At 41.8% G+C, this 19,614-nt stretch overlaps 2 protein-coding genes across 7 annotated transcripts in view; one reads left to right on the top strand and one right to left on the bottom strand.

Annotated features, from left to right (window-relative positions):
• NGLY1 (N-glycanase 1) overlaps positions 1-6,037 on the bottom strand; it is a 64,324-nt gene extending 58,287 nt beyond the window's left edge. For both annotated transcript variants that reach the window (XM_047874710.1, XM_047874711.1), the window contains exon 1: positions 5,696-6,037. In XM_047874710.1, coding sequence (XP_047730666.1) covers positions 5,696-5,826 — 131 coding nt within the window. In that variant the 5' untranslated portion in view covers positions 5,827-6,037. The remainder of the gene's footprint in view (positions 1-5,695) is intronic.
• Positions 6,038-6,075: 38 nt separating this feature from the next.
• OXSM (3-oxoacyl-ACP synthase, mitochondrial) lies at positions 6,076-18,140 on the top strand. Of its 5 annotated transcripts, XM_047874713.1 has the most exons (4): positions 6,076-6,209; positions 12,976-13,283; positions 13,877-14,988; positions 17,630-18,140. In XM_047874713.1, the coding sequence occupies exons 3-4, from the start codon at positions 14,009-14,011 to the stop codon at positions 18,030-18,032; spliced, it is 1,383 nt and encodes a 460-aa protein (XP_047730669.1). In that variant the 5' UTR covers positions 6,076-6,209; positions 12,976-13,283; positions 13,877-14,008; the 3' UTR covers positions 18,033-18,140. The 5 variants fall into 5 exon arrangements, with proteins under 5 accessions (XP_047730669.1, XP_047730671.1, XP_047730668.1 ...); XM_047874715.1 differs by lacking the exon at positions 12,976-13,283 and having other exon boundaries at positions 6,102-6,209; XM_047874712.1 differs by lacking the exon at positions 6,076-6,209 and having other exon boundaries at positions 12,640-13,283.
• The last annotated feature ends 1,474 nt before the right edge of the window (positions 18,141-19,614 follow it).

The following is a 19,614-nucleotide window of genomic DNA, read 5'->3' as shown; positions in this document are numbered from 1 at the left end:
GACTCTTAGTTGGCGAATAGGTTAACATCACCTGAAGCAGAAATCTGAAATGTAACCAAAACCATAATCTTCACTTGAGTGTAGTGACAAGTGCTGCTGTTTATAAAAAATCAAACAAAAAAAACACAAAAAAACCCAGCTATTAGTGAAAGTCTCATTTCAGCACCCATTTCATAAAATACTACGTCAAACACTGAGGTAGGAATAAGATATATTAAGACAACATCCCTGACACAGTCCTTTATCTTTAACACTAATGGACTTCCCCAAACAGCAAAAGGAACAGAAAACTTTGGTTTTCTCTACTCTCAAATAAGTGAGATTAGCAGATCTGTAACAGAATGTAGTTAGAGTAACCTACATTAGAAATCTCTGAAGAGATCAGGGACTTAGAAGTGGAAGAAAGAATGTTTTTTAACTTCCTGAAGCGTAAAGGAGTTTTAATTCAAAGAAAATGAGAGCAGGGATTACTACTATTACAGTAAGCATACCTCAGAGACATTATAGGTTTGGATCTAGACCAATGTAGTAAAGTGAAAATTGCAGTAAACCAAATCAAATGAATTTTTAAAATTTCCCACTGCATATAAAAGTTATGCTTATACTATATTGTACTCCATTAAAAGTGTAATAGCATTATGTTTTAAAAAAATGTACATACCTTAATTAAACAATACTTTATTGCTAAAAAATGCTATCATATGAACTTTCAGTAAGTTGTAATCTTTTTGCTGGTGGAGGGTTTGCCTCGATGTTGATGGATGCTAAGTATTGGTGGGGCTGCAGCAATTTCTTAAAACAAGACAATAAAGTTTACCACATCAATTGACTCCTCCTTTTATGAATAATTTCTCTGTACCATGTGATGCTGTTTGATGAAACATCTTTCAAAACTGGAGTCAATCCCCTCAAACCCCAACACTGTTTTATCAGCAAAGTTTGTTATATTCTAAATTCTTTGTTGTTATTGCAACAATCTTCACAGCATCTGCACTAGGAGGCTCCATCTCAAGAAACCAATTCCTTTGCTCATCCATAAAAAGCAACTCCTCATCCATGAAAGTTTCCTTTTTAAAATGTATTTATTTATTTATTTTGAGAGAAAGAGCAGGGCAGGGGCAGAGAGAAGGGGAGAATCCCAAGCAGGTTCTGCGCTATCTGTGCAGAGCCTGATGCAGGGCTCCATCTCACAAACCCCGAGATCATGACCTGAACTGAAATCAAGAGTCAGAGGCTTAACCATCTGAGCCACCAGGCGCCCCATTCATCCGTAAAAGTTTTATCATGAGATTGCAGCTATATCTTCAGGCTCCACTTCTAATTCTAGTTCTTTTGCTATTTCCTCCACGGAAGTCAGGAATCCCTCAAAGTTATCTATGAGGGTTGAAATCAACTTCTGCCAAACTCCTATTGATGTTGACATTTTGACTGCCTACAATGAAATCACAAATGTTAATGGCATCTTGAATGGTGAATCCTTTTCAGGTTTTCAACTTTGCCCAGATCCATCAGAGAAATCATTATCTATGGCAGCTATGGCTTTACAAGATGTAGCTGTGAAAATAAAAAGATTTGAAAGTCAAAATGACTCCTTGATCCATGGGGCTGCAGAAGAGATGTGTTAGCAGGCACGAAAACATTATGTCATTGTACATTTCTATCAGAGCTCTTGGGTGACCAGGTGCATTGTCAATGAGCAATAATATTTTGAAAGGAATCTTTTTTTCTGACGTCTCAACAGTGGCCTTAAAATATTCAATAAATCACATAGTAAAGAGACATGCTCTCATCCAGGCTTTGTTTTTCCATTTAGAATTTTCAGAATGGTTAATCAGCATTGGCTTCAATTTAAAATCACCAGCTGTGTTAGCCCCTAACAAGAGAGAGTCAACTTGTCCTTTGAAGCCAGAAATTGACTTCTCCTCTCTAGCTATGAAGTCCTAGATGGCATCTTCTTCCAATAGAAAGCTGCTTTGTCTATGTTGAAAAATCTGTTGTTTAGTGTAGCCATCTTCATGAATTATATTAGCTAGTTCTGGGTAACTTTCTGCAACTTCTCATCATCATTTGCTGTTTCACCTTGCACTTTTGTGTTATGGAAACAGCTTCTTTCCTTTAACCTCATGAACCAACCTCTGCTAGCTTAAAACTTTTCTTCTTCAACTTCATCACCTCTCTCAGTCTTCACAGAACTGAAGATTTAAGACCTTGCTCTGGATTAGGCTTTGGTTTTTAAGGGAATGTTGTGGTTGGCCTGATCTTCTTTCTAGACCACTAAAAGTTTCTCTATTAGCAGCAAAAAGGCTGTTTTTCTTTCTCATCATTTGTGTGTTCACTTGAATGGCACTTTTAATCTCCTTCAAGAACACTTCCTTTACATTTGCAACTTGGCTTTTTGGTACAATAGGCCTAGCTTTTGGCTTATCTTGGAATTTGACACAGCCTCTTCACTAAGCTGAATCACTTGTAGCTTTTGATTTAAAGTGAGAGATGTGTACCCCTGCCTTTCACTTGAACACTTAGGCCATTACAGGGTTATTAACTGGCCTAATTTCAATTATTATTGTGTCTCAGGAAACAGGGAAAGCTAGGAAAGGAGAGGGGACAGAAGGCTCAATGGGTGGAGCAGTCAGAACACACACATTTATAGATTAAGTTTCCCATCTTATGTAGGTGCAGTTGGTGCACCCCCAAAAATTACAATAGTAACATCAAAGATAACTGATCACAGGATAAAGAAGATATGGTGTGTATACACATACACACACACACACACACACACACACAATGGGAATATTACTCAAACATAAAAAAGCATGAGATCTTGCCATCTGTGACAACTTGGATCTAAAAAAAGCAAAACAAATAAAGAAAAAAACAGAAACAAACACAGAGAGGGGGATGGGCAAAATAGGTGAAGGGGAGTGGGAGATATAGGCTTCCGGTTATGGAATAAATAAGTCATGGCAGCAGGGGACATCTGGCTGGCTCAGTCATTAGAGCATGTGAATCTTGATCTCGGGCTCGTGAGTTCAAGCCCCACACTGAGCATAGAGCTCACCAAAAAAAAAAAAAAAGTAAAAAAGTCACAGGGATAAAAGGAACATAACAGGAACTATAGTTCATGGCTATATTAATATAGCTTTATAATAGTTTTGTATGACGACAGATGGTAGCTACACTTGTGAGCACAGCATAATGTACAGACTCGGGGAATCACTATGTTGTAATACTGAAATTACCGTGATATTGTGTCAACTATATTTCAATTATATAAAAGAGCTCAGGGGCTCCTGGGTGACTCTGTTCCTTAAGCATCCAACTCTCTGTTTCGGCCCAGGTCTCATGATCTCACAGTTCATGAGTATGAGCCCCATGTTGGGCTCCGCTCTGATAATGTGGAGCCTGCTAGGGATTCTCATTTCTCTCTCTCTCTGCCCCTCCCTTGCTTGATCTCTGTCTCAAAATAAATAAATTAAAAAAAATTAAAGAACTCATTGATCACAGATCACCATAACAAATAATGAAAAAGTCTGAAATACTACAATTACCAAAATGTGACACAGAGGTACAAAGTGAGCAAATGCTGTTCAAAAAATGGCACCGACAGGTTTGTTCAACACCATAAAATTTGAATTTTGTAAAAATTTGTAAAATTGAATTTGAATTTGTAAAAAACACAATATTTGCAAAGCACAATAAAATGAAGTGCAATAAAACAAGGTATGCCTGTCCTTAAACTAACAAGGGTAGTTTTTCACACCATCTCCAATTATCAGTTCCAAACCTCTAATTCCCTTACAAAAAATTTTTTTTTAGATTTATTTACTTTTCAGAGTCAGAGACAGACAGGGCACAAGTAGGGAGGGGCAGAGAGAGAATGAGACACAGAATCCGAGCAGGCTCCAGGTTCTGAGCCGTCAGCACAAAACCCGACGCGGGGCTCGGACTCACAAACCGTGAGATCAGGACCTGAGCTGAAGTCAGACGCTCAACCAACTGGGCCACCCAGGTGCCCCTCTAATTCTCTTTTTAGATAAAGCTTTTCAAGATCAGAAACATAAACCATAGTAAAAACTGTAATATGAACTGGCAGCATGCCAAGCTGCCTCTACGTGTTTGATAAATATTCACAATGGTGATTATACCAAGTTATTATTTGCATGCAGAGGTTTTCCTTCTTCAAAACATCTTGATCTTAGCATTCTGGGTTTCACTAGATTAAAAGCAGAAGTGAATCCTATTACAAGGCCACTTCCCTTTTCTGAATAATGGGGTTTAAATAGTTTGATGGCTTTCCAGGTTGGAGGTCCCAGCTGCTAAAATCCGGAGGACTCAGTTTATGGGTTCATTCATGCACAGTCCACTGACATCTTTGTGCTTTGAAGAGCTGTTAGACCTCACAGGGTAGAGGTGAGCTGAAGAAGGTGTCACAGAGGAGAAAGGCAGTCCCCCACATAGGTCACAATTGTGTAGCTGTGTACATTGCCCATGCTGTATCCCTTATAGCATTTGCAAATAATAAAGGCGCATTTTTCCTTCAATTTACTTTTAAAATCCTTACTGTTACCTATATAAACAATACATTGCCATGAACAACGAACTGCCATGGGTTGAAACACTACACTTGTAACTAAGGTCTCTAAAATTGGGTCATATCAAATCTATAACCATGAAACTAAGAAGCATTTCCTTTCAGCCTTCACACCAATATACCCGCCACTCAGCAGAACATGTGCACCAGGGGGTGGGGTGGGAGAGAGAGCCTAGACAGTAATCGTGGTGACCTGATAAATGAGGTATCACCACTCAAGTATCTGCCACCTAGAACTCCTTTAACCTCGCTTCTATTTCCCTCCCCCACACATCACCTTCTCAAGACACTACATGAATTGATCTAAGAACTGATAATGAAAAGGATTCAAAATGAGGAATCAAACTTGCCTCCCAATTCCCCAAATCTGTAAGGTCCCTTTAGGATCTATCTACAAGTGTACTTTTGCTCACAGGAGAATGAAACAAATTACTCTCAGCCACGGTAATCTTCACTCGTTCTTATTTAAAAGGTCATGTTGAAAACTACACTACAGGTATTAATATAAAAACTGTAACTTTAAAGTAACACGGTTAATATGTCAGTCGACAAAACTGGACAGGAAAAGACCATAAAGAAATGTAAAAACCCCACTACTTCAGTTAGCATGATGCTTTAATATTAAACTATTCACAAAACGTTGGGGGGAGGGGGATTTTGTCGGAGACTAACTTCTCATAAGCCTGTGGCAATTTAAGGCACTACGGTAAGACCCACGCAGCAGGAATGAGACGCTGTCATCTGCGCTGACACCAAGACAGTTAAACAACTCGATCGGAGGCAAGTGTTTCCGGCACGCCTTCTCACCTCCCTCCGCCCTGCGCTTTCCCCACCACCTCCAGTTCACCCGGGAGCACCCCGCCATCAGGTGCCAAGTCACAAGTGCAAAAGAAACTTACTCTTCTCTGGACAGAGGGGCCTGGCCAAGTCTCCAGGCCCTTGGCCAGCGGGCTCCGACACAGAGTCGGAACCAGGCTCAGGCCCCGCTCCTTCCTGGCCTCGCCGCCCTTCGGGGCCCTGGCGGGGCGCCCCCAAACCTGCGCCAAGCAGGTGCCCCTCACCGCCCGCCCAGGCACCCCGTCCCACCACGCAGCCCCGCACCTGAGGATGTTGTCTGCGTAGGTGAGCAACAGCTTGGAGGCCTCCAGAAAGGTCTCTGGCGTGTTCTGGCACAGCTCGGCCACAGCCGGGGACGCAGAGCCCGAAGAGCTGCCCAACGCGGCTGCCGCCATGCTTGAGCGCCCGCGGCCGTCGCCGCCCCTCGCGCGCCGCGTCCCGCACTGAGCAGGCGCCACAGCGCGCGGCCTCCTCTGCGGCTGGCCAGGAAGGGCGGGGCGCTGGGCCGGGAGGTGGGGGGCGGGGGGCGGGGGCCTCAACCCGGCTGGGTGGGGGCGTTCTGGGAAGGTCGAGGGTTTGGACCTGGAGGGACGGGGGCGTCGTTGCCAGGCCCTGGGGGTCCAATCAGAAACTAGGGGCGGGGTGCTTGGTCGTCCTGGCACGGTGGCTTCGGCGGCGAGGAGGGCCCAGGAAGCGGGTGTTGGCCTGTGCTGGCCGATGGGTCGCAAAATCCCAGGTCCTTCGGCGTCCCAGAGTGGGTTTCGATTGAGCCACGAAGGTGGGTAACCCCCACGTACGTCTAACCACGCCTTTTACCCCCAAACAAAACAATCTTACCGCTTCCTCCTCGTAGACGGCCAGGCATTCCTAAATACGTGTGAATGAAAGACCTCAAGGAAGGAGGAACAAATGTTCCAAACCTAATGGGTGGCTATAAACTCTGCTGGGTTTCTGGTATATAGATTCTTTTTAGAATTAGATGAGTGATTGAAAATCCTTTTTCATAAGTACCAGCTCAAATAGTATGATGTTGCTCTAAAGAAGTTTTTAAACCACAGGTTCAACATAGTGAGTTGTGGGCTCAATTTACCGTGTATATTTACCAGTATAAAACATATATACAATAACGACAAAAAGGAATAGACTAAAATGGGGGGGGGGGACAATAAAAAATAGTCATCTCATATAGTGTGGGTAGGTATTGTGAGTTTGTTTTGAAGTTAGATCATGTGATTAATTTCCTTTATTCCTTTTAGAAGATAGTCCTAACTTATTTAATCCGTTCTTGGCCTCACCATGGCCTTGAAAATGTACTTTTACCAACGGCTTCCTTCTTTGCAGACAAACATTTCCAAACCTCAACAAATATTTATCTTGACCTTATGTGTTTAAGGTAAATTATTTGCATAAGTAGCTTCTTTAAATGTTCTTGATGCTTTATCTTCTATTTGCTTTTTACATTTGAAGTTTTCTTTCAGTACTTCTGAGCTAGACCTTGAGTTATGCTGTTCGCTTCAATTACCATTCATCTGCCAGATACATGGGGAAAGTTTTTTTTGTTTGTTTGTTTTTAAATTTCTTTTTTTCAACGTTTATTTATTTTTGGGACAGAGAGAGACAGAGCATGAACGGGGGAGGGGCAGAGAGAGAGGGAGACACAGAATCGGAAGCAGGCTCCAGGCTCTGAGCCGTCAGCCCAGAGCCTGACGCGGGGCTCGAACTCACGGACCGCGAGATCGTGACCTGGCTGAAGTCGGACGCTTAACCGACTGCGCCACCCAGGCGCCCCTACATGGGGAAAGTTTTAAATAAATATGTAGGTTTTTGGACCAGCTTCCAGGACTAGTGTGTTTAACTGATAGTATGTTCCTAGCTGCTGTAACTAAAATTTTCAGTGACTTAACACAAGAGAAATTTCTTTCTTGCTCACAGAACAGTTTAGTAAAGCAGGTATCTTTAGTCAATGGGCAGCTTTCCTCCGTATAATAATTTGGACTCTCAGGCTCCTTCCATCCTGTAGAATAGCAGTCAACAAACATTTTTTGTAAAGGGCCAGACTATAAATGCTTAAGGTTCTGTGGCTTTAGGGTCTCTTAGGGTCCCTATTTCAACTCTACTTCTGTCTTTGTACTTGTAGTTCTATAGACAATACTCTAAAATAAATGGGCATGCCTGTGTTCCCATGAAACTCTGTTTACAAAAACAGCCTGCTGGATTGGGCCTGTAGTTTGCTATTCCTGCCACAGAGCCTCAGAGACTTCTGTATTTAGTTGGTGTTTGGGCAAAAAAGAAGACATACCTGCTTCTTAACCACATGGGCCCCAAAGGATACTAAAACCTTGGTTTGCAAGCATAATTTTTTCCAGAAACATGCTTGGAATCCAAAGCACTTGTATATCAAAGCAAATTTCCCCATATGAAATAATGGAAATTCAGATGATTTGTTCCACAACCCAAAAATAGTCTGTAATGTAATATAAAATAATAAAGACAATAGAAAATATAAAGAAAAATAACAAATTAATCTGCACTTACCTTTGAAAACCTTCATGGCTTCATGGTGAGGGAGACAAGAGATGGGAGGGTTATTGTGTAGGACAACTTTCACTGTCACTAATGAAATCATGCTATCTATTGGCTCAACGGAATCTTTTTCTTTTCATGCAACTTTAACAAGAAATCTTTCCAATGATACTTGCTTTTGCCTCCGTATGAGGATTTCACGGAAATGTGACATTGCATTGTCATTAAACAGATTTATCGCTCACACTGCTACAGCCTTATTTGGGTGGTGCTTTCCTACAGAATTTTGCAGTTTCCTACATTTTACACATCTCCCTAATCTCATTTGAAGTAAGGGATTCCTCTGCCTTTTTCTCCTCCTCCTCTGCAGATAAGATCGCCTCCATAACCTCTTGCTGTTGCTTGCGATACAGATCCATCAGTTGATTGGTGGTCATCATGGTTTGAGACGGAGTGTGGGAGACGATCACCCACAATCCCACAGAGAGAGACAGAACGATTGGCTCAGTTGTAATCATGTGACTTTCAGTGTTATGTAGGACTCCTATTGCATACTTGTAAGACATCGCTCGTTTATAAAGTAAAAATTTGTTAGAGATGTTTCCTCATCTTGTGCAACACTCGCAGAACAAGTTACTCACCATCTAAGGTTTTACTGGTATAGCATTTTCTCTACCATATAATTGAGAAAAGGAAGCCCCATCTAGATAAAAGAGGGAAGGCTGGGAAACTTAGTTCCTAGCTGGACATGTACCCACAACTCTAAAGGATAAAAGGTGCAGGGAGGGGGCCCTGGAGTTATAACTAGCTGTCTCTACCACAAACTATAGTCACCTTAATTTGAGGTGTTTTTTTTTTCACATTTATTTATCCTTATAATAGCATAAGATTATTACATACTATGTAGTACTTTATTTTACTTTTAGGGGCGCCTGGGTGGCGCAGTCGGTTAAGCGTCCGACTTCAGCCAGGTCACGATCTCGCGGTCTGTGAGTTCGAGCCCCGCATCGGGCTCTGGGCTGATGGCTCGGAGCCTGGAGCCTGTTTCCGATTCTGTGTCTCCCTCTCTCTCTGCCCCTCCCCCGTTCATGCTCTGTTTCTCTCTGTCCCAAAAATAAATAAAAAACGTTGAAAAAAAAAATTAAAAAAAAAAAAAAGAAATAGAACACTTTTTGTTTTCAAATAAATTCTTGGGAGGGAAACCAGTATATATAAAACACCAAAGTGGAGATGCTCTAGAATTGAAGCAGGAGAGTGTGGGTGGCAGGAAGGATAGAATGCCATCAATTGAGCCTGCCCTTTGACGGAGATAATGGCCATCAGGCATCTTTGTGGGGAACACACAAACACAGTGTGAAAACCAATGCCATAAAGTTAATACTGTGATAATAATGCAGGGTCTAGAAAATCATGGAAATCATCATTTCAAGGGTAATTCAGTAAGTTATTGTTTATCTTAGATCACCTGAAATTTAAATCCTTCCAAGTTACTGTTTACCAATGTTTCTGCTGAAGTTCTTGAGTAACTACAATCTCTCTTGGTTACCACCATTTATGCAACTGTTAAGAGAATTTATTATTAAAAAAAAAAGAGAATTTATTATAAAGGACTTTGACTCATTCTTTTCCCTGTCTGCTTCTTCCACTAAGTCAAGTTGAAAATATTTTGATTTTTCAGCTCCTTTAGAAAAGTTGAAGATAGTAAGCTACTCTTAATTTCTTTATGCTCACCATTGCTTCACACAACTAATGGGTGTTCCAGTATTAAATCAGCATTGAACTTTCTATTCTTTTACTTGGCTTTTGTTTTTTTTCTCCAAATAATTTTTTTCAGTATTCCTGCTTTAAGTACACCATTGTTAAAGTTGACACATGGTGGCACTATTCTTAAATAGAATAGAACAAAGAAATAACCCATTAAATTTCCCCAGGATCAGTTTTGGCATAAAAAAGAAAACATTGACCTCAATAAAGACTATAGCACAGAGAGGGGTTGAAGCCTTTCAAGAATTGGTGTAGTGACTTATTATGGTATTATTGCATTAAGTGATTACCCAACAACTATTTAGTGAGCACCTGTTGGGTACAAAGCAGTCTGAGATGGAGGACATAAGAGACGTTTATTCTAGTAGGAAAGACAAAACTAATGATAATATCTTGCATACAGACAGCCCCCGAGCTGATGAGACAAAAGTTACTGTGAAAAGAAAAAGAAGTCATTTGGTAAAAAACACAAAATAGTGTGTGTATACTAACCGATAGAAGGGTATGTGCTTATTGGTTTATTTCATAATTCAGGCAGTCACCAAATATTTATGAAATGGCTACTGAATCCCAGGCACTGTGCTAGGGACTGTGAAGCAGTGAATCAGATGAGCAGGAGCCCTGCTTTCACAGAAGTCCTAATGAGTTCACAGCAGTGGTTAGATCAGCAGCAGCAGCATCACCAGCAAGGAATATGGTACTAGACCCTAGTACAGCTATTGGAATATCGTAAGAATTCCTACCTCTTTCCAAACCAAAGGAAAGGAGATCAGAGGTAGAAATAAAAATGAAATGACTTTTTGGTGGTTTTACTTTTCTACAGGATTTTAATTGATTTGTCTAGATCCAAGATAATCTTGTGATATTACAAAAGAAAAACCAAGCAGCACATTAAAACTGTTTCATAGGAGTTTGGCTTCAAAGAATATATTGTAGGTCTTTTCCCACTGTAATTTAAACATATCATAAAGCAATGAAAAGGGACAGCAAGTTTGCATATTTCTACTAACCAAGTTTTAGTTTTTTTGTTTTTTTTTTAATTTTTTTTCAACGTTTGTTTATTTTTGGGACAGAGAGAGACAGAGCATGAATGGGGGAGGGGCAGAGAGAGAGGGAGACACAGAATCGGAAACAGGCTCCAGGCTCTGAGCCATCAGCCCAGAGCCTGACGCGGGGCTCGAACTCACGGACCGCGAGATCGTGACCTGGCTGAAGTCGGACGCTTAACCGACTGCACCACCCAGGCGCCCCAAGTTTTAGTTATTTTATAACCACATGTGTTTGTTTAATCCCTCTGAAATTAACTGTATAGTTAATGAATGAAGGTCATGCTAAGAAGTAACTGAATAGGCCTAGGATCAAGGATGACTCAAGGTCATATTGGGCTTTCCTACACTATTTTAGGCCAAGTACATTGCCAAGCTCATTTAAATCCAGTACTTGACCAAAATTCTTCTCTAGAGCTGGGAAAGAAGGCAGAGCATTCAGAAACAATCATTCGAGAGACACTGTCCAGAAAGAAACAAATATGGCTGGGAGGTTCAAATGCAGATTGTATGTTCAACCTTTTATCTAAAGAAGAAAAAAAGGAGGCGCCTGGGTGGCTCAATTGGTTAAGCATCTGGCTTTTTTTTTTTTTTAATGTTTATTTATTTTTGAGAGACAGAGCACAAGCAGGGGAGTGGCAGAGAAAGAGGGAGACACAGAATCGGAGGCAGTCTCCAGGCTCTGAGCTGTGAGCACGGAGCCTGACACAGGGCTCGAACCCACAACAACTGTGAGATCATGACCTGAGCCAAAGTCAGACGCTTAACGGACTGATCCACCCAGGTGCCCCAATATCTGACTCTTGATATTGGCTCAGGTGGTGATCTCAGAGTCATGAGACTGAGCTTTGAGTTGGGTATTCTGTCTCCCTTTCTCTGCCCCTTCCCTGCTTGAGCATGCTCTCTCCCAAAATAAATAAATAAACTCAAAAAAATTAAAAAGGACATAAACCTCACACCTGGGACAGCATGTGAACAACAGATGGTCATCTAAATAAGTATCTTGCTGATTTCTTGCTTTTTACAATTTCATTTTCTATTTTCATAGATTCACAGCTAGCTCTGAGTAAATGAAGTTATTATATTTTTTAGACACTTAGAAATAAATGTCTATAATCTCTATTCTTGTCTCCATTAAATTAAAAAAAATATTTTTATTTTGTATATATATTTTTGAGTAATCTCTACTTAACCCCAACACGGGGCTCAAACTCCCCATCCCAAGATCAAGAATCGCATGCTCCACCAACTCACTGCCAGGCGCCCCTTCTTGTCTCTGTTCATTGGACATCCATGTGGCATTTTGAGCCCTGCCCCAATGCATACACACACACACACACACACACACACACACACACACACACACACCACATATATACATTTTTAAAATGTTTTCTTAAAAAAAATTTCTTTTAATGTTTTATTTAAGACAGAGACAGAGCATGAGTGGGGATGGGGCAGAGACGGAGGGAGACACAGAATCTGAAGCAGGCTCCAGGCTCTGAGCTGTCAGCACAGAACCTGACGCGGGGCTCAAACTCACGAACTGTGAGATCATGACCTGAGCCGAAGTCGTTCACTCAACCAACTGAACCACCCAGGCACCCCAAAATGTTTTCTTTTTTATTTATAATATGAAATTTATTGTCAAATTGGTTTCCATACAACACCCAGTGCTCATCCCAACAGGTAAAGTTTTCATTTTTTAGAGAGCCCAAGCAGGGCAAGAGCAGGGAGAGGGGGGCCAGACCACCTGAAGCAGGCTCTGTGCTGACAGCAGCAAACCTGATGGGCTTGAACTCACAAATCAGGAGATCATGACCTGAGCCAAAGTCAGATCCTCAACCGACTGAGCCCCTCAGGTGACTCATTACATAAAATATAATTATTTTGTGTGTATATATATATATACACACACACACACACACACACATAAATTTAAGTGGATATATGCCATCTTGTAACCTGTCATCTAACATACTTTTAACATCTTTCTATATAGCATTAACTTACAAAATTATCTTAAATGGCTGCATAGCTTTTAGATGTACTGCAAAATAACCCATTTCCTGATGTTGGGCATTTTGGTTAGTTCTACTTTACTATTATAAACAACCTTAGGAGGAACAGTAACAACTTTGAGGCTCCTGTAGTTTAGTTGATTCTTTACAAAGATTTCAGTAGAATATGGCGGTGTCCCTTCTTCCACAGGATGGAACTATCTGGACATCATCTTTACCGACAAAACAAAAGTCCTTTTTTTGATGGGCAAAAGGGCTACTTCATCGCGTTCTGTGCGCGTTCTTGGCTAGCTTACAGTCCGGGAAGTCGAGGGAGGGGAGGTTCCTCCCTAGCAAGTTGAGCGCCGCCACCTCCCACGGTCTGACCTCCGTCAAGGTGACAGAGAAAGAGCAACCGGCAGCCCCCACCCCCCACACGTAGCGCGTGCGTGGGCGCGCGCATGAGCGGACGTGCGAATGCAGAGGGCGGCTGCGCGGCCGGCGCGACGCCTGGTGAAGGTATCAGCGGCGTGCTAGCGTTCTCCTTCCGCCTCTCCACTGGCAGATCGGGTGGGGGTTGGGTCGGGAAAGGGGAGTCTGATGATCTTCGCCTGACTTCTCTTCCTCTAGCCATGCTTTCTTAGTGTGTGTGGTGGTGCTTGAGAGGCAGGGGGTGGGGGGAGAGGGGGAGAGGGGGGGAGGGGGGAGAGGGGGGGAGGGAGGGGAGGGAGGAGTTGGCCACGCCCCTCACTTCCCGTCTCCTGATTAAAAACCCTAATTATCTCCACGTTTTGAAATCAGTAAAGTTCACTTACCCGTACCTCAGAGAATAGGCCTTGAAGTGGTTTTTTTTGTGCCACTGATGCCAGAAATACTTAGAATAAGGCCTCGATAATCCTGAAAAAGGCTCCTTCCTTTATGCAGCCCCTAAAGGGCTGGGAATGCCTTTGTAATTTACCTAGTGTAATTCTATTTTGGTGAATTGAGTCATCATTTCACCTCTTCATCTTGGAATGTGAGGGTACTTACAATCAAAAAAGGGAACTCCAAATGGTTCGTTTAATAAGTATAAATTAAAATGATGTTGTTATTTTCTCTGTGTTCATTAACAGCTCACACCCAGCACCTGAAAGAACGTTTCTGCTATTGTTTCCTAGGCCTATAAGCTATTTAAACAACAGTGGTTACCTCCTGGGCGTGTTGTGATGTACAGGAATGTGTTTTTGATCATCTGAATCTCAACCATGTTGTCAAATTGCTTGCAAAATTTCTTAAAAATTACAAGCCCTCATCTATATTCAAGATTATGCCAGCAATTAATAGGAAATAAATGGAGGTTTTTTGGAACTGTGCCAACATCCAGAATTCATAGGCGGGTTGTCATTACAGGCATTGGTTTAGTGACTCCTCTTGGTGTTGGAACGCAGCTGGTATGGGATCGTCTTATCCGGGGAGAGAGTGGAATTGTTTCACTGGTCGGTGAAGAATATAAGAGTATCCCTTGCAGTGTTGCTGCTTTAGTGCCGAGAGGTTGTGCTGACGGTCAGTTCAACGAACAAAACTTTGTATCCAGGTCAGATATCAAGTCCATGTCTTCTCCCACCATTATGGCCATTGGGGCTGCAGAGTTAGCCATGAAAGATTCTGACTGGCATCCTCAATCAGAAGCCGATCGAGTGGCTACTGGCGTTGCAATTGGCATGGGAATGGTTCCTCTTGAAGTTGTTTCTGAAACTGCTTTGATGTTTCAGACAAAAGGTTACAGTAAAGTCAGCCCATTCTTTGTCCCGAAGATTCTGGTCAATATGGCAGCAGGGCAGGTCAGCATTCGATATAAACTCAAGGGCCCCAATCATGCAGTGTCTACAGCCTGTACCACAGGAGCTCATGCCGTGGGAGACTCTTTTAGATTTATAGCCCATGGTGATGCTGATGTGATGGTGGCTGGAGGTGCAGATTCTTGCATTAGCCCTTTATCTCTTGCTGGGTTTTCCAGAGCCCGTGCTCTGAGCACAAACTCTGATCCTAAGCTGGCCTGTCGGCCGTTTCACCCCAAGAGAGATGGTTTTGTAATGGGAGAAGGTGCAGCTGTGATGGTACTGGAGGAACACGATCATGCTGTTCAACGAGGGGCCCGGATCTATGCAGAAGTTTTGGGCTATGGCCTCTCAGGTGATGCCGGTCACATAACTGCACCTGATCCCGAAGGAGAAGGCGCCTTAAGGTAAAGACTTGCTGTTTTATTTAAAATATTTCTTCACATAAGGCATCTTAATTGGAATCTCAAATTAGGGGAAATTGTAGTATCTGCCTCTGGTACACAGTATCTTTGGTGTTTTTCCGTTTTAAAAAGGTTTTGAATTCTTTGCTTCAACACGTTTGAAATATTTGAAAGCTTTTAACCATCCTTAATAAAAATTGGATTTTAGTTAAGGCCAGTAAAGTTTTGAGAAAGGCCATGTGTGTCTTTGCCAACTTTTCATACTTTCAATTGTGCTTAACAACTGTCAGAGTGCTCCCTCCCACAGTCCTCCTCTTTGGCCCTTCATCAGACTCAGACAGTAAAGTCAAACCTTTCTTCTAGTTGTGTCTGGTCTCCGCACCATTTCAACAGGGTTCTACTATTACTAAATCAGGACTTCCTAACTTGTAACTATCCAGGGATATTAAAATGCAGATTCTGATTCTAGGTCTAGGGTGGTGGTTGAGATTCTGCATTTCTAACAATCTCCCATGATGCTGATGCTGATGCTGCTGGTCTGAGGACCACACTTTGAAAAACAAGTTGATATTGCATAAGAGATAATTAAGTTAAAAAAAATCCGTTAATGTGTTAGCTAATAGGTTAGCCTGCTTAGATCATAATTTTTTTTTATGTTTATTTTTGACAGAGCGTGAGCAGGGAAGGGGCAGAGAGAGAGAGAGAGAGAGAGGAAGGGAGACACAGAATCCAAAGCAGGCTCCAGGCTCTGAGCTGTCAGCACAGAGCCCGATATGGGGCCCAAACTCACAAACTGCGAGATCATGACCTGAGCTGAAGTTGGACGCTTAACCGACTGACCCACTCAGGTGCCCCGATCATATTATGTTTTAACCAGTCAAATTGACCAGGGGTTGGCAAACCTTTTCTGTAAAGGGACAAAGAGTATTTTCAGCTTTGTGGACCATAGGGTCTCTGTCACAATTACTCAATTCTGTCTTCTCTTGTGAAAGCAGCCATAGACAATACATAAATGAATGGGTGTGATCTAGTGAAACTGGAGTTGACCCTTAAACAAGCGGTCACTGACCCCCATGCAGTCAAAAATTTCATGTATAACTTTTGACTCCTCCAAAACTTAATAGCCTACTGTTGACAAAAAAGCCTTACTGGTAACATAAACAGTCAATGAGCACATATTTTATATACATATTATGTACTGTATTCTCACATGGTAAGCTAGAGACAAGAAAATGTTATTAAGAAAATCATAAAGAAGAGAAAATACATTTACAGAATAGTTACTTAAAAAATCCGCAAGTGGACCCACCCATATTATTTAAGGGTCAACTGTATTTGTAAAAGCAGGTATCTGGCTAGAGCCATAGTTTACTGACCCACTGAATTATCCTTTTGAGTTTCAGTAAGTAGTTGCTAGTGCTAGAAATGTCAAACATAGTAGCCAGCTAGATGCAGAAATAGTTGTATTTAGGTGAAAGTTCAAATTACACTCTAAGCTGCCTCTTAAGGAAATATATGCAACCCAGAGATCAGGATCTAAAAAAGAGGGTGTTGACATTCCTGAGATTTTCAAAGGTTCTTCGAGAGAAAAGTTTTATTTTCGTATTTGTTTGTTTGTTTTGGCTTGGCTTTATACTTGCTCACTTACTTAGAATTCTTATAGCCTAAATAGACTTTTGAAAGGTTATTTGTTAAAAATGTTTATTTATTTTGAGAGAGAGAGTGTGAGCGGGGTAGGGGCAGAGAGTGAGAGAGAGAGAGAATCCCAACTAGAGCCTGACGCAGGCCTGTGAGATAATGACCCGAGCTGAAATCGAGTCGGACGCTCAACCAGCTGAGCCCCCCAGGTGCCCCTTGAAAGGTTATCTGAAGCACCAAAGTATTGGTACAGACATTTTTAGATTATTGGGAAATATGCCAAGTTTTACATTTAAATATGAGAAGAAAATTAAAACATGGTTATAAAATTTTTCTCCCTATTTGGAATCACTACACACACAAACACACATCCCACTGATGAAAGATTCCTAGGGTGGCTCAGTCAGTTGGGTGGTTGGGCATCTGCCTTTGGCTCAGGTCATGATCTCACAGTTGGCGAGTATGAGCCCCGCATCAGGCTCTGTGCTGTCAGCGCACAGCCTGCTCTGGTTCATCTGTCCCCTTCTCTCTCCCCGTCTCCTGCTCCTGCTTGCTGTTCCTCTTAAAGAATAAACAAAAAATTAAAAAGAAAGAAAGAAAGAAAGAAAGAAAGAAAGAAAGAAAGAAAGAAAAAGAAAGAAAGAAAAAAAGAAAGAAGGAAAGAAAGAAAGAAAGAAAGATAGATTGCTAGAAGAAAAACTATTCTAGGCTGAGTCAATGGGGTTTTTCTCCCAGGGAAAGATATCAATCCAAATAAATGGAAATATATTTTATTAGAGGTTTTAAAACCCATAGGCTTGTGTATTTATCTCATGGTGTTGAATTAGTCCAGGGTACTAGGCAGGTGGCATGCTAATGCATATGGTAATCCAAGTAGGGGTTTTGTTATTAGAGCAAAAGATTCTTTTTATCCTGTATATATGTGCATTTCTTTCTCATAGGCCATATAATGACTCGTGTGTTAAAATTAGACTTAGTTCTGATCATTTTTTCCCTATTTTATTAGATGTATGGCTGCAGCTGTAAAAGATGCAAGTGTACAACCTGAAGAGATATCCTATGTCAATGCACATGCTACTTCCACACCATTGGGAGATGCTGCTGAAAACAAAGCTATCAAACATCTTTTCAAAGACCATACCCGTGCCCTTGCGGTTTCTTCAACTAAGGGAGCCACGGGACATCTGTTGGGAGCTGCAGGGGCAGTTGAGGCAGCTTTTACTGCTCTGGCTTGTTATTATCAAAAACTACCACCTACTTTAAACCTGGATTGTACAGAACCAGAATTTGATCTCAATTATGTTCCACTAAAGGCACAAGAATGGAAAGTTGAGAAAAGACGTATTGGACTCACCAATTCCTTTGGTTTTGGTGGTACTAACGCAACACTTTGTATTGCTGCCATGTAGGGCAAATTTTTTTTTTTTCTTTTTTAGGGGCAAATCATTTGTAATTAAACATTGATTTTTAAAAATGTTATAAACTATCTTAAGAAATAAAATGTCTATAGAAATGTATCAATATTTATCTCTATATATGTATATAGATATATATATTAATGCCCAGATAACCTTTATCTGTCACCCCTGCCACTACTGATATCTTGGGCAGGATAATTCTTTGTTAGGGGAAGGGGAGGTGTCCTATATATTATCGGATGCTTTGCAGCATCCTTGTCTTGACCCACAAGATTCCAGTAGCACCCTCTTCTCTAGTTGTGACAACCAAAAATGTCTCTAGACCTTGCCAGGTGTTTTCTGGGTGGCAAAATTGTCCCACTGATCTATATTTTCCTCGTACTCTTGGTCAAACAACTCTTTGATATTTCACCTGCTCTTGTCCCTTCCACAAACATTTGGTGAGTAGCTGCTCTGTGCTAGGCAAGGTTGTTGCACTGTACCACCCCAGGCTTACCATTCGCATACAACATAAGGAGAAGGAATGTGCATATAACTGGGAGTTTGCATCATTGAGCAACATTCTTTGAATAAAGCAGTCATCCAACGATGAGCTGTTTACCCCTTCTACCTTTGTTTTTTTTTAACCTTTATTATTGAGAGACAGAGAGACACAGAGTGTGAGCAGGGAAGGGGAAGAGAGAGGGAGACACAGAACCCGAAGCAGGCTCCAGGCTCTGAGCTGTCAGCACAGAGCCCAACGCAGGGCTCAAACTCATGAACCATAGATCATGCTCTGAGCCGAAGTCGGTCGTCCAACCAACTAAGCCACCCAGGTGTCCCCCCCTCTCTTTTCTTCATACTACCTATACAGAGATAAAATTAGTGAAATTTCCCTAAACTCCCAAGTCATGAGTTCTCTGAAAGGAGGAGGTAAAATTGGTTTGGTGTTTCTTATTCTTCTTGTACTTATGGTGGCACCTAGTGATTCATGGAGATAAAGGTCCTTGGGAAGTGGGGCAGCTCAGGGCATTAACCAGCTCAATAACTCCCTTTACTGGGGTTTTCCCCCTTCCCTCTCCTCCCTCCCTGATTTTTAATCCTACTCCCAGGAATCACCTCCCAAGCTAACTACCTTGTGTTAGGCTCTGCTTTTGGGGGACTCAAACTAAGACCAGAAATATCGGTTGCAATGGGGGTTTATGTAGCAAAGGGATAGAGTGAGTAAGGGGATAAATGGAATGTGTATATTTCTGCAGGAGTGAATAGTGTTCCACACATTTTAACAGGCTGAATATATTGCCTACCCATAGACCTTCGCTATAGCACTTTATCCCCTATGTGCCTAGGGGTGCAGCCCTGTTCATTCAGCTATACTCAGTTTTGTCATTGGCACATATTAATTTATTCAACTGAAATTTGTTGGGTTCTAACTATGGACCTGGTTTTGTACTGGCCACCAATGATAAAGGGATGTGTCAGGGAAGGTTTCCTAAAAGAAGCTGAGCCCATAATGGTGAATAGGTCTCAGCTAGGTTAAGGGGAAGATAGGGAAGGCAGAACAGTATTTCAGCCAGGAGGGATAGTGTGAAAA

Source organism: Prionailurus viverrinus, chromosome C2 (genome assembly GCF_022837055.1).
Source record: "Prionailurus viverrinus isolate Anna chromosome C2, UM_Priviv_1.0, whole genome shotgun sequence".
Classification (NCBI taxonomy): Eukaryota; Metazoa; Chordata; class Mammalia; order Carnivora; family Felidae; genus Prionailurus; species Prionailurus viverrinus.
This window is presented reverse-complemented; position numbering and strand designations above follow the sequence as displayed.